Here is a 15,433-nt window from a genome sequence, read left to right on the forward strand (position 1 = left end):
TGTTGTGTCATTTCCTGCTTGTTTTCGTCTGCTCTCATACGTGATTATCTTGTTTCTATAGGCTTGTTGATAATTTTTGTGTGATATTTTTATGTTCTGTGTGTTCACTTAAAAATGATAAATTTTCCGTGTGGTGTATGTGGAAAGTCTGTTAATTCAAATCATAAGGCTATTCAGTGTGATATTTGTAAATTCTGGATTCATATTAAATGCAATGGTCTCAATGCTGATGATTATATATCTCTCCAAAACTCTGATGAACTTTGGTTCTGTTGTAAATGTATCAACAAAATTCTCCCCTTTGGCTCAACAACTCCCCCCTTAGTTTATGACAAGAGTCTTTCCTCTATGGAAATGAAAAGGTTTCTCTCCCAGCTCAACTCTATTGAAATCAACGAGGTCCCCCATCCTGAAACCATGGGTGGTGTCAACTGCAAATATTACGATCCAATTGAATTCTCTGCCCTTCAAGTTAATTCTGATAAATTCTCCCTTTTTCATATGAATATCGCCTCTCTGTCTAAACATATTGATGAACTAAAGATTCTGTTAGGTCAACTTGGGCATGACTTCAGTGTTATTGGTATCACTGAGACCAAATTCCAGACTAAAATCCCACCTATTAACTGCGATCTATCGGGTTATTCCTTCACGCACACACCTACTGAAGGTGAAAAGGGTGGTGCTCTTTTGTACATCCCTAATCACTTGCAATTTATTGAACGTCCCGACCTGGATACTCTTGCATATAAAAGCAAGGAGCTTGAATCTAAATTCATTGAAATTATACGGGCCAAAGATAGAAACATGATTGTTGGATGCATCTACAGACATCCCTCGATGTCTGTTGATGAGTTCAACAATCATTTTTTATTGCCTCTTCTTGAGAAAGCGTCTTCAGATAACAAGTCTATCTTCCTCCTTGGAGACTTTAATATTGACCTTCTAAAGTCTGAAACAGTCAAAGAAGTGTCCGATTACATCGATATTACTTCGCAATTTAACTTACTCCCGCATATAATTCTTCCCACAAGAGTTACTGAAGTTTCTAGCACGATTATTGATAATATTTATTTTAGTTCAGCCAAGTGGGACACTGTGTCTGGTAATATTATAAGTTCAATATCTGACCATTTCCCTCAGTTCTTAGTCTTAAAAAACTTGTCTGCAATCAATCCTTTGCACACCTCTGATGATATATTTGTTCATGATTGGAAGAAATTTCATCACAATGACTTTCTCACCGAACTTCACAATAAAAATTGGGATGATATCCTACAATTGAATGTAGATGATCCCAACTTATCGTTTAACAATTTTTACAATTGTATCAACAGTCTATTGGTCAATCATGCTCCTCTAAAAAAAACATGCAACAAAAAAAGAAAAAAAAAATCCAATCCTTGGATTACTAATGGTATCCTTACCTCAATAATCAAAAGAGACCATCTGCATAAATGCTTTTTAAGAGAGAAAGATCCACTTTTAAAGTCTTCCTTGCTAGAGAGTTTTAAAAAGTACCGCAACAAAATTGTATCTCTATGTAGAATGAGTAAGAGTAATTTCCTCAATAAATATTTTAGCAATAACCAAAAAAATATTGGCAATATTTGGAAAGGGGTTAAAAATATTATTTCTGTTCGTTCTTCTGTTTCTGCTTCTCCCACCTGTATGAACATTAATAACTCTGTTGTAACTGATCCAGTGACAATTGCTAATTCTTTTAATGATTACTTTGCTTCAATTGCAGATAACATCAGAATGAATATCCCGTTCACTCGAAAACATTTCTCCTCTTTTCTAAAAAATTCTACTTCTAATTCGATGTTTCTTTCACCAACTGATGATTTAGAAGTTCTGCATTGCATTTCTTCCCTTGACCCTGGTAAATCTTCTGGGCCATTCAGTATTCCTGCCCATATTTTAACTCTTGTTAAATCTGAATTATCTATACCACTTTCAAAACTTATTAATTTGTCTTTCACAACTGGTATTTTACCTACAAACCTAAAAACTGCCAAGACCATCCCTATTTATAAAAAAGGGTCCAAATTAGAATTAACAAATTACCGACCTATATCCTTACTCTCAAATATTGATAAAATATATGAAAAAATCATATACAAACGAGTGTATGGTTTTCTCGAAGCAAACAACGCCCTCTACAAGCATCAATTTGGCTTTAGGAAAAATTACTCGACTTCTCAAACACTTCTGAACATCTCTCAAAAAATTATGGATGCTCTTGATAAAGGAAATTATGCATGTGGAGTGTTCATTGATCTTCAAAAGGCTTTTGATACGGTTGATCATGAAATTTTGCTTAAAAAGCTTTTTCACTATGGAATTCGTGGTACCCCACTCTCACTATTTAAGTCTTACTTAACAGGACGTCAACAGTTTGTATCCATCAATGGAAATATATCAACTAGTAATCTTATCAGGCATGGTGTCCCTCAGGGCTCTGTTTTAGGACCTCTTTTATTTTTAATTTATATTAACGACCTGCATTGTTCAATTAATTTTTCTTTGGTGCATCACTTTGCTGATGACACCAATCTCTTAAACTTCAGTAAATCTTTGAAACAACTGGCCAAACAAATGAATTTTGACCTCAAGCTTCTTTGCCATTGGCTCAATGCCAATAAAATTTCTCTTAATGCTAGTAAGACTGAGTACATTGTTTTTAAACATACACGGAAACCTCTTAATTACGATTTTAGGCTTTTTATCAATGGTAAAAGGCTTATACCTAGTAATTGTATTAAATATCTTGGTGTTCTATTAGATTCTGATTTAAGCTGGAAGTCTCAGATCAATGATACTGTTGCCAAGCTCAAGAGGGCCAATGGAGCTTTAGCTAAACTTCGTCACTTTGTGCCTTTAAATGTTCTTATTCTAGTTTACTATGCCATTTTTCATTCACACTTGCAATATTGTAATCAAATTTGGGGTCAGCCAAACAGTCTTGATGTTAATCGTATTACTGTTTTGCAAAATTTTGCTATTAGACTCATGTCTTTTGAATCTCGAAGAGCATCATCCAGTCACCTGTATGGTAATCTTGAGCTCCTCAAATTCTCTGATATTGTCAAATGTCACAATATTCTATTTTTACATAAACTATTTCATGAAAAATTGCCTGCTTCTATCCTTAATACATTTGCGGTTGACTTCACCCATGCTCAAGGCACTCGGGCAGAGAAAATTGGTTTGATCAATCTCCCTACCTTTAATACTATTTCTTTTGGTAAAAACTCAATTAGATTTAATGCCATTAATTCCTGGAATAAATTGCAGTCTTTAATGACTAGAAAATTTGTCTCCCTTGATTATTTTAATCTTAGAAGTGATCTGAAAAAGTACTTTGTTTCCTCTTACTAATCCTTCCTGAATTGTCAGACTTGGCCATTTGTTTCCCGCATGGTTGTTTATCATTTGACCCACTTTTATGTGTGTGTTGTTTTGTGCGTCTCGTATCGTTTACTGTAATTGTCCAAGGGTGGCCATACCCTTTGCCTTAGCTTTATGCTATTAGGTATGGTCTCCCTTCAATAGCATTATATATTTTAATTTTGTTACCCTGACTAATTATGATATTTATTTTCTTTTTCTTTATATTTATTTTCTTTTAATTTTAATTGTATATATATAACTGCTATTGATAAATAAAAAATATCTATATCTATATCTATATCTATCTATATCTAAGAACTATCTGGACCCCCTGTTAAGAACTGTGCTATAAATTATTGTAAACACACACACAAGAACATTGACTTTGCATACAATTACAAAGTTATATGGACGTGAAGTTAATCAAAAAAACAGGTAAACAAATTATTGAAAGTTTGCTTTATCTTTGTCTTCCTTGCTTGCTCAAAGTGCTTAAACTCAATAAAAAAAAAACTTATGTCAAAGATGTTTTTAAAAGTCCCAGGAAAGCTTTTAAATCGCTCTGTTAATAATTTATACCCGTATTGTAATGGTTCGTGAGCAAAAGTCATGCCACAGTAATGTGAAAAAGCAAATTCGATGTATTCTTGTCAACTAATGCGACGAGTATACGAATTTCTCTTTTTTAATTTTAATATTATTTTGCTCAATAAACTTAAAAAAGTAATTTTCGTAAAAAACAAAACAAAAAAATAGTTCAACCCTATTCAGGGCAGAGAAAAAAGGGAACCCTAAAAAAGCCCATCTCAGAAGGTTTGTATATAGACAATTCAAGTATACCGTTTTAGGGGTTGAAATTTAGCGAAATCTCATCATTTTTAACTGACGAAATATCATGTTCTTGTAAAAGTACAAACAAGATATGATGTTCTTGTATTGTATGTAACATATGATGTTCTGCGTTTAACAGGAATTATGGAGCCAGTGGTAAATTATATCGCTCTATCTTTAAAATTTACATGGTTACACATATTGTAATTAAATATACTTCCATCATGTTTATCCTCAACCTCGTTCCCAGCGCCTGTTGTCTCTTTTCTATAGTCGGGACAGCAAGACGAACATTATCGCCGTCCCAATGTCAGAAAAGATACAAGTTGTCCTTGGGACGAGGTTGGTTCATTCTATCTTATACTTTACACAGATCTTGAACATGGAGATATATCGTTACGTCATCTTGTTTTGCTGGTTACATCAAATTGGTAAGTGATATTGTTTAGTTTTTGCTAGACTATTTTGTAGACTATTTACCCAAGTATTCCGTAAAATAGTTTGCAGAATAGATTATCGTGAATACGTTTTTTCTTCTGTAAGAATGTACTTCAGAAGAAAATCAGGCTTGGATTTCAGTTGTTTAGAACAATAAAGAAATAAGAATTATAACCAGCCTGATTGAAATTGTAATATTTTTATTAAAAAACCGTGTTTTGTTTTGTATAAACTCTTCAAAATATTAAATAAATAAAAGTCATTTTTGATTTTAAAATAAATGCTTTAGCAAATTTCAAAGAATGCAGACAACACAATTGTCTTGCACGAAACTACGAAAAAAGAAGACGAAAAAAAGTCAAGTGTATTTGCAAAAAAATTCGCAAAGAATTTTGTAAGCAAACAAGAATTTGTAATTATAATCAATGATGACCAATAATTACATTAATCAGATCCGAAATTCCTTGCATGCAATGTTGATATATGCTTGTCATCTGCTAATTGGGAAACTGTCAACACCCCGCTCAGCGATTACTGCACACTCTTCTTTTGTGTTGGGTACATGTTAACACACAGGTTTTAGGCATTATTGTATTACTCGACTAACTTCATAAAATAATAATTTAACTAATGGTTAAGTATGGTGTCCGAGAACTGCCACACGAAAAAACTCTGTTTAATTGCAAGGGATTGCAAGGGATTGCAACGTTAAAGCAAGTAATACTAAGAAATAAATACCTCGTACACGTATGCATTTGTTTTTAGATTTGCCTAAACGGATAGGGTCATTTAGTCTAAGCTCTATAAGCGTGAGATTATACGCTTCACCCGGAAATAATCTTTTTAACCAAACATTTTTCTTTTCTTCTTTTTCCGGAATTCAATGATTCATTATAAACGATAAAAGACGAAACAATAATTGGACACATCAACATTTCGTCAACTGACTCTTTCATTTTTACCTTATTGAATAAACATAAAGACTTGTCATTCATAACAAATAGTGTAATGATTAATTTACAGTTTATTTGAACGCAAACTTAATTATTATAATAATTTTTTGATTCTATTCTTGAAATAGTTTAGCGAATAGTCACTTTTGCTTATGTAGACTATTGTAAGCATTAATTTGGCTTTTTTCTTTAAAATCATACAAGCAACACTGTCATAAACATCGTGCTGGTCGCTTAATTCACCCATGTGATAATGCAAGTGTTGATTGATTTCATCTACAGTGGTTTGTAAAGAGAGGTGATCTGAGATGTCTTATGGCTCCCAAGGTTTTATCCCAGTAAAGGACTACTATATATTATTTATTCTTCAGGAATGGTTTGTTAAGACTTTTAGAGTGAACGATTTATCAAAAGCAAAATTTTTGCTCTTTTTTTCTTTCCTACCAGCACATGTGAGTAACTGTGTTTAATTTTAATTTAGATATATCCTGTCGAGATATATATGTTTCACCTCTTGGTCATGACAATGAAGAATGTGGGGACAAAGAGGCAATGTGTAAACATCTCAATTATGCTCTTCAGTATTTCTCAAATAGTATTAACGTATATCTACTGGATGGAGGGGATAATAAGCCCTACTCGTATTCCTTTGAAAAGTCGATCCCAATTAATAATTCGACAACAATAGAAGCGATGCCAAACAGGAGGTTTTATCCAAGGATTTGGCAAAAAGATAATCCTTGGGTATACATTTTTGAAGTGAGGTCAACTTGTGAAAAATTAAAACTGCGTCGAATAAATTTTACGGATAGTTTCATCGCCCTGATAAATCAAGGAGAGCTGATAATCGATGAATGCGACGTCTCTTTTAGTTTATATGCACCGAGATCAAGTTTGATTTACTTGTGGCAAGATATCAGGGCAGCTGTATTACTGGTACAAATAACTAACAGTAAGTTTGATCAGTCATATTATATACTGGATGTATCCACATTCTTTCAGCATAACATCACAGTACACATAACAAATTCAACTTTAATATCCAGCCGAATCTCATTTGAGTTAGCTAAAGATGAAGGTTGCAATAGCAACGTTAATATTGTAACAAATAACACTACTATAGCTGAACCAAAGGCTTTTCATTCTTTGTGCATATCAGATGGACGACATGGCAATCTTCTTCGTTTGGTCAAAAAAGAATGTCCTTATAATGGAACTGGTAAGAGTGTCATCCAGATACTTAACACAACCTTTACTGACACCACAAACATTCCAATTTATGTGCATGGAAATGTTAGCGTGCATATAAATAATTCATGTTTTCGAAATTATAAATGTGGAGGAATTTTTTTAGAAAATGATCAAACCTTTATTAGTTATTCGGATTTTATCGTAAATTCAAGGTCAAATTATCCTCCCTCTTTTGGAGCAATAATGTGTGAATCGTGTGAAGCCTTATTGGTGTCAAACACAAATATTAGGACTATTGCAGAAGGTAAAAGCAGTGGTCTTAACATTGCAGGTGAAGATAGAGAAGTTGACATTACGTTGCAAAATGTGTCAGTAAAGGGTCCTGGTACATTAGTGTACTCAACCAACATGAAGTCTAACTTCTTTTTCGACAATGTGAATGTCTCTTCTATATCTTTGAATGACGCACAAGTATTAATTATGGCATACAACAACCTTTCTATCAATCAGTTTCGACTGAACTGTTTTATCAACCATAAACTAGTCTACGATAAAAGAGTAAAATACTATTCGTTTTGGAACTGTAACGCGTGCCCGAGAGATACATATAGCACGGACAGTGGTTACGAAATTATTAAAAAGGATAAGCCATATCAAAATAAAATAACCTGTTTGAAATGCCCATTAGGCGTGGAATGTAATTACGGCGTAAACGCCAGGCCTAACTTCTGGTGTTATAAGAAAAACGGCAAAATAATATGCATCCCTTGCTTGCCGGGATATTGCTGCTCTAAATCGAATGGTTCGACTTGTCCATCATTCAATTCTTGTAATGCGAATCGAAAAGGTGACATATGCGGTAGCTGTATTGAAAATTATCATTTAAATTTTTTCTCTAATGATTGCTTTCCTGTAGAATCATGCAAGACATATTGGATCTTTTGGTCCGGATTTTTTATTGCAGCACTTTGTTATATTGCATTTGTTGCATACCTGAAAGATATTGTCAGTAAGGTGAAATATCTCTTTAACAAATGTTGCTGTTGTTGCGGTGAAAATGAGCCCGAGAATATAGTAAAAAATTGTGAAGATGATGATGATAACAGTGCAGGAAGATTTTATGGTGTTTTTAAAATTTCTGTATCGTTCTACCAAGTAGGGGCACTGCTGCGGGTGAAATGCATCCACCGAACCGATGTACTCATTGTCCATACTTACTTGCTCTCCTTGTTTAATTTAAAGATTGAACAATTCATCGAATATTTTCACCGCTTTTGTCCATATTCAGGGCTTGATACCGTAGGTAAAATGTTCATTCGTAACGTGTGGTTTCCTTCACTGATGTTAATAGTACTAGGAATATTGTTGGCAAGTTTAACAAAACGATCCAGAAAGAAGAGGCAGCAAGTACAGGAATATGAACAGATACCCGAGACTCCGATTAAACGCATCGATAGCAAAATTCCGAAACTAGAAAAAATACCATTTCAACTTAGAGTAAAATACTGTGTTTTGCAAGTGCTGCTTCTTTCGTACACCAACATTGCAGCGTTTTCAATGAATATGTGGAACTGTAAATCTGTTGAGGAGGGAAAAAGTGTTCTGTATGTCCAAGGAACCACGCCATGCCGTACAACCGCTCAGTACATTGTCCTTATTTTTTTTATTCTATGGGTGCTACCATTTGGTTTAGCAATATATGGTGCAGTTTTATTATTTAAAGAGTGTTATATCACCTTAAATGAATTTATATGTTGCTTCTTATTTCCACCTTCAGTATTGTATTTTGGTATGCGAAGGTTGATCAAAAAGCATAAGGTTCAGATAACTAAAAACGATGCAAGGTTGTCAAAATATATCATAACAGCGTTCGAAGCACCATTTCGTAAGGTTGAAAAAAAGGGAAGACACGTCATATGGGATCCAATGATCATTTATCAAAGATTTATAATTATTGCTATCACGATCTTCTCTGTTAATGCCATAGAGCGTTTAAGTTATATCCTAGGGCCAATGCTGGTCTTTTTAGTCGATCATTTAAGACAGAGACCGTACAAAGATGTGGTATTACACTGGATGCAATCAATTGCCTTTGTTTGTTTGTGCTTTCTCGTCGGAGTTAACAGTTTTTGGGCATTTCTCTATATATCATCAGTGCCATATGAATCATCGATAAGAAATGTTGGTAATGTCTTCAGTTACGTGGAGAGTCTTGTTTTTATGTTGCCATTATTTGCAATAATGGTTTACTTGATCTTGGAAGCAATTCAAACAATAAGTAAGAAAATAAAAGAAAGAGTAAAAAATGTTATTTATAAAATGTGCAGAGAAATCAATCGTTTTTGAGAGAAAAATTAACTACAGCAGTATAACTGAAACAGTTTTTTAGTACTGAAAATAGGACGAATTATCTAAAATAGAAAGGGACAGGGTCAATTTAAAAACATTCCCTCTTGTTTTCTAGTAACGTTTTTTATATTTTTATATTTAATTTTTAAATTGAAACTTATTATTAAATCTGTTAACCACAATTTTAGATTTTTTTTAGTCGATAATACCGCTGATATAACATTGCTTAGTTAGCATTATAGCTAAATTTTTTTTTGCAAAAACACTTAGCTGGATAACTGAAATTTGTTTCTAAAATAACTTCCCCAGTTGCACCTGTTTCTTGATGTTTGCCAGTTTCATCCAGAAAATGAGATTTCGTCTGAAAGATTGTGTCTGTATACCTTATCTCCTGAACAGTCTTAGCAGCAATGACACCAGCAGGATACTAGGTGGCACTCGAGAGCTAAAATATGCTAATATAAGCAGCAAAAATCTTAAAGTCACAAGTCAAAACCACATTTTTTATTATCCAGGCTTCCGTGACGTTGTCCATGACATTGGCTAGTGCTGAAACTTTTGAACGCCACATAAACTTTTGGCGGTTGGAAGCTCACGAATCATGACTTGGAACTGGTGGATGGTGACATCTAGATAATAAATATTTTAAGATTTTGAACCATCTAGCTAGTATCATATCAGCACTCCAGAGGCACATTTGTCTGTAATTAATGATTCAAAGTGCGAGTAGCTAATTACTTTTTTATGTAGCTAGCATAGTTTTTAAAGAATTCTGTCATTTTAAATAAAGGTAACTAGTTATTTGGACCATTGTGTATTTTCTTTTACTATCTTCCTAAAACAGTTAACAGTCAAGGCTTGAGCATATAATATAGCTAGCTAAGTTGCAAGGCATTGTATGTCGGTCAACAGAGTGAACAGAAGCCTATATTATATAATAAATATAATAAATTTCTGCAGATTTTCATTTTTTTTTCATGAAATAATTTTTTTATGGGAAACAAAAGTAAGAAATGATATTCACTATAAAGTGCTGACGTCTCCAGGTTGAAGACTTAGGTCATGTAAGTACAGAAGCTCATTAGGGCCATGTCTACACATTTTATTGATCAATAGTCTATCTCAAAATCCGGTTTTTTCCCCATTATAGGGATTTCATAGAGATTTTTAGGGGTAGTTTCGAGTAAAAAACCGCTAGGGGGGGGGGGGGGTAACTCATACTAAATGTCAATTAAAAAGATTTAACCTATCTCTCTTTCTCTCCAAGGTTACTTTGACGGTTAACAGCAACTGAATTACTTCTTTTGCTTTTCTCTGTGATACCAGCAGTCGCTTGTCTGTCCTTGCACAAAATGGTACCGCAATTAGCGATACGGGAAATGCGATATATAAAGAACGGGCGAACCTGTTGGTTCATCCACGGGGCATCGACTAGTTTACAATAATAATCAATGAAAAATATTCTAACCATCACATGATTTATTGACTTTATTTGACATACGCCGGCAATCTATAAGCAAGTCTTCAATTAATTGTAAGTAACTCTGCACTAAATCTTTAGTCATAACGATTATGAAAGAGTAAAGGGAAATCGAGGATAGAGAAAACATGACAAAAGTTTAAGGCGACAGTTACCTGTAATGTTTCGAATTATATGTTTAAAGTGGGTAAAGCACCTCTCTGATTGATGAAATCACATGAGGGGCGGATCTAGGGTTAGGCAGCCTAGGCAATTGCCTAAGCCTAGTTTTGTGGCCGTAGAAAAACATTCTATAGATAGAATAATCCAAAAAACACAGAATTATTTTTGTAAATTTGTTTTTGGCATCAGGCTCATTTCGACATCATGACGATGCGGCGTTTTATCAATTTTTTTATCATTGATATTTTACTCAAAAGCAAACCTGGGGCGATCTTAGGCAAAAACAACCTCGAACCCAGGGCCTGTAGCGTTTTTTGATATGAGGATGAAACGCGTACGCGTTTCATCCTCATATCAAAAAACGCTACAGGCCCTGGGTTCGAGGTTGAGGCAAAAATGTCGATTCGCCTAAAACGTCCGTGGGTTTTTAAGTTTAACCGCCTAAAACGACCACGGGTATGGTTACATGGACGACAAGTGGATGCTTCTTTTTCAACATGGTTTAGCTGGGTCAGGTTCAATTGCAGTAAGCACCTCAAGTGGCTAGAATAAATCAAAGCAGGGAAGTATTGTTGCCACGTGTGCCATGTTGTTGTCTTAAACCGAACCTTCATCCTGCCTCTGCAAAAGACAATAAATACATTGCTTTAAAGTAAGTAATACTTCATATATTTTAGTTTTTACTGCTGCTGGATTTAAGGCACTTTTGTGTCAAGAACTATACACCATTCTCCGATTTCAGCTTGTTCTGTAAAATACATATTTACCGCGTGGGGCCTCGGCACTAATCTACATTTTCGTATGTAAACAAAGCGTGTTCAACAGTCGACGTACAGTCTTCAAATATAAAACATGGCTAGACGTTGTGCTTTTTCTGTATGTGGGAATGAAGATTATGCACTAGAAAGATGGAGGAGCTCACACACATGTTCCACAACTCGTGTTTTAGGAATGTGTTCGTGTGAACCACCGTTCTGGTGAGAAATATAACGCTAACTTGCTGCCTTTTTTAAAGAAGTTTGAACAGTTTGATGGCGGATAGCTGTACTGTTTTATTACGTTTTTTAAGATTATTCACCTTTCCAACAGTAAAAAAACACTTTTAAGGCTTTTAGCTGGCATAAAATAGAGCAAGTATGTAAATATATAGGTAGCGTAAAACTGGCATAAAACTAGCTATACAAAGCTAGCATAAAATTAACTACTTAGCTGTGATAAAACTACCAATTTTGCTGACATAAACTTGAGAACGAAGGAAGATTTTTAACATTTTTTATCCTCTATAACATACAAAATAACATTTTCAATTCAGGAATCCTTTTAAACCCGGCTCTATTTAAGTACCAAGCTAGCCTAGTTTATTGCTATACTTTTGAGGTTTCTGTTCAGTTTGGAATAAGAGCTTTTTAATCCTACTGTCATGAAAACTTGTTGTACGAAATAAAATGAAATATATGAAAATATATATATGGATGTGCGACATTGTTTACCTGTACTAAGCGCTCACCGTGGATTACAATTCATATTTTAAGTTTTTCCGCAAACATTTTAAGAAAATTTGCTATGATGGACACGACATGTAAACTGTATTTTTGCAGGAAAGTTATTTTTGGAAAAATATATTAACTTAAAACTCCCTAATGCTGTGTGTGTGCTTCACCCGATTTATGATATACTGCATGCTTCTACTAAAGCGCTCCACATGAATGATGGCACAGTTTCCTATTAATCGCTCCACCAGATGTTTAATATTGGGTAATACAGTTCCTTATCCAAACTTTTCAACACCAGGTCCCCCCATCTATTTAGTAGAAAAAATTGAATTTTATTATCCACAAGAAGAATTAAATGGCTATATGTGCTGTAAATCCATAAGCATATGCACCATATTTTTGCTTGAAAACCTAGGGAGGCCAGTCCCACACTCTGCAATTCTTTCTATATTGTTGTATTGTACATTATTATACGTAATTTTTGAGTTGTAGGGGGAGAGTTTCTGTTGAGGTTCCTGCCCCTGCCTACCCTTCCTATGCCTTTTATCGTGCCTGCCTACTACTATGCCCTTGCCTGTGCCTCCCATGCCTTGCCTACCCCTGCCTTGCTGATTCCCATTCCTGTCTCATTGCCGTGCTTAATGCCTTTGCCTTGGCAACCTCTCCGCAACCCTTTCTATATTGATATTAAGAAGCGTAGTAAAACTATTTTTACAAAAATGACGCTGAGAAATTGATGGCATTTAGCACATCAACTTGACTCGTTAAACACATATTGCATCTTTTCATATAAATAAAGTTAATATGTTACTAAAAAACTATTTTAAAGTAATTAAAAGGTCTATTTAATTAATTGTTTACCATAAGAAATAGTAACGCTTACTGTGTTCGATCACGTTAGGGGGTTTGTTTACATACGAAATCCGCCATTATTAGATTACATCATTTTAAAATTATAATCGCGCTGAAATCGGAGAATGGTGTATTCTTAAAAGTGGTAAACCACCAGATGTTCTTACAAAACGTGTGATTTAAAAAATCTCTTTCTTATTAAAACAAAAGGTTTTAACTTGACCTCGATCTAAATGCTAAAAGAGATAACTGAGGCAATTTGTGTAAGCACTGTCTTGGCGGTCAAAAAATGTTTGGAGGTGTATGTTAAGTTTGGTATAGAGTATTGCTAAGCTGCATGTATTAGTTGGAATTTTGTTAGTTTTTTGTTTATTGTCTTAAGGTCATAGGCTTCGTGTATCTTTGTGTCTGCGTGGAAAAAGAATAATTCTTGTAAGATAACTAAGGGACAGCTTTTTCATAAACGCAAAAGTGTAAGCTAAATGTAAATAGGTCTGTAGATCCCCTTTCCCTGGGGATCCCCTTTCCATGAAATCATACACACTCGGATATGTGCTCCTGTTAAGCAGGTAGACGACAACAAGTTCAAAATACTTTCTGTTCTCTAAAAATCGATGTTTACAGTATAAGATATACTTAAATGTCAAAGCATTCTACCTCGTCCCAACGTCAAATTTACGTTTAGTATATACTTTTCGATTTTGAGTGTCCCTAAGAACTTTGACTTTGTTGGAACTTTTAAACAGCAGATTATATATACAACATCCCATTGTTCATTTTAAAAACTTTTAAGAACACGAGGAGATCCTTAACTTTCCCATGCTGCTTTTAATTGTGATAAAATTGCTAAAAACAAAAGAATGAAACAATACCTAATCTAAGAATAGTCCAAGTTTGTTGTATAATATTTCTTCTTTTTTGTTGAGCAATACAACATATATAATTTTGTTTTAGGAATAGATATGTTGATGTCAGCCATGATGATTATTCTTCTGACAATGAAATTCACCATCAATTAATGAACACAGGAGATTCATTATGAATCCTTATAATATTGGAAAACTGTAAACAATGGATATATATCTAAATATCAAATGGATGGATATGATATCAAAATAACTTGTACTGATAGAAATGATTTTCACGTAAAATGATACAGATCAAAACAAGAATTGCATGTTAAAGAACGTTCTGCTACAGACTGCAAACCAATGAAAATGTTATGTTAACTTATGCATATGAGTAGAATTTGTATATATGTTGCTTTTTATATGAGAATCTTCAGAATTGACCTAGTTACTAAAACTTTTTTAAAGATTTCAAAGTATTAAACTACTTTTTAAACATAGTTGACAGGGGCATGTGAGGGTAAATAATATGCAGACATGTTAAATGTTTTGATGTTATTTTTCTGATTTCTAACTCTTTTCTGGCTTAATAAACTACTTAACTTTTGTGGAAATTTTTTAACAATAAAATTAATGCTTAATAGAAATTGGTGCAAAACTACATCAGTAACCTTAATATTAAACTATATTAACTTCATAAAGGGGTAACTACTATATACTTTTTGTAGACGTTAATTATGCGTTGCTATCTTACACATGCTGCTTTTGTTTTCGCATTTGCTGGTTGTTAACACAGGCTGTAATTTTCTAAACAATAATTCTACGTTGCACTGCTGTTGACTATCTATTCCTAAAATTGTCTTGTAATGTAATTTTTTGTGGTATTATTAGCTATTAGACTTATTGCATATTTTGAAATAAAGTAACTCCCAAAATTTGTAACTTGGCGATTACTTGTACTCGTATTAAATGCGTAAAAAGTAAAAAAGATGCTTAGATAATACCAGTGTGGTATGTCATTCAAAGGAACTGTCGCAACGCTAACCCTGTTTCGAGTCTAATTTACTAAACGGAGTTTTCCATCCGCAAGTTTTAGCGAGGATATCAGTGTTAAACTACGGAGGTTACTTTTATTTATTGGGCTATAAAGACACTTTCGTTTCTAATCTAGGAAAGATTTTTAATAACTAAAAACCTCACTTTTGGAAAGATTTTAGCTCCTTTTATAATAAAAACAAAAAACACCCGCTTTACCTCGTACAACACCACAACCCTTGATATTACTTTGCCAAAAATCGGTGAAATTTTGCCTAACCAGAAAAAAATCCTAGATCCGCCCCTGCACATTTACAAATATTCTTCTGATTACATCCGTAGTTGCGAGTCGTGCTTCTACTTAGGAGTACATATGAGCACGGACGATAAATATTTTTATTTTTC

General features: G+C 33.9%; 2 protein-coding genes across 3 annotated transcripts; both read left to right on the top strand.

Moving 5' to 3' along the window:
* The first annotated feature begins 114 nt into the window (after positions 1–114).
* On the top strand, positions 115–4,607 carry LOC130646043 (uncharacterized). Its single transcript, XM_057452178.1, has 5 exons — positions 115–2,930; positions 3,012–3,250; positions 3,713–3,809; positions 4,168–4,209; positions 4,367–4,607. Exons 1-5 carry the CDS (start codon positions 115–117, stop codon positions 4,605–4,607), a joined length of 3,435 nt encoding a protein of 1,144 aa, XP_057308161.1.
* Positions 3,709–9,553, top strand: LOC130645257 (uncharacterized). 2 transcript variants are annotated; one of them, XM_057451183.1, is made up of 3 exons: positions 3,709–3,831; positions 4,601–4,658; positions 6,100–9,553. In XM_057451183.1, the coding sequence occupies exons 2-3, from the start codon at positions 4,610–4,612 to the stop codon at positions 9,153–9,155; spliced, it is 3,105 nt and encodes a 1,034-aa protein (XP_057307166.1). In that variant the 5' UTR covers positions 3,709–3,831; positions 4,601–4,609; the 3' UTR covers positions 9,156–9,553. The 2 variants fall into 2 exon arrangements, with proteins under 2 accessions (XP_057307166.1, XP_057307167.1); XM_057451184.1 differs by lacking the exons at positions 3,709–3,831; positions 4,601–4,658 and adding an exon at positions 5,690–5,956.
* The last annotated feature ends 5,880 nt before the right edge of the window (positions 9,554–15,433 follow it).

This window comes from Hydractinia symbiolongicarpus, chromosome 5 (assembly GCF_029227915.1).
Source record: "Hydractinia symbiolongicarpus strain clone_291-10 chromosome 5, HSymV2.1, whole genome shotgun sequence".
Classification (NCBI taxonomy): Eukaryota; Metazoa; Cnidaria; class Hydrozoa; order Anthoathecata; family Hydractiniidae; genus Hydractinia; species Hydractinia symbiolongicarpus.

Coding starts and splice junctions, on each gene's coding strand:
- LOC130646043 (XM_057452178.1), top strand. CDS start 115: ATGATAAATTTTCCGTGTGGTGTATGTGGAAAGTCTGTTAATTCAAAT. Junction 3,810..4,167: donor AATTACAAAGTTATATGGAC/GTGAAGTTAATC, acceptor AACCCTATTCAG/GGCAGAGAAAAAAGGGAACC. Junction 4,210..4,366: donor AAAAAAGCCCATCTCAGAAG/GTTTGTATATAG, acceptor TGCGTTTAACAG/GAATTATGGAGCCAGTGGTA.
- LOC130645257 (XM_057451183.1), top strand. CDS start 4,610: ATGGAGATATATCGTTACGTCATCTTGTTTTGCTGGTTACATCAAATT. Junction 4,659..6,099: donor TTGCTGGTTACATCAAATTG/GTAAGTGATATT, acceptor ATTTTAATTTAG/ATATATCCTGTCGAGATATA.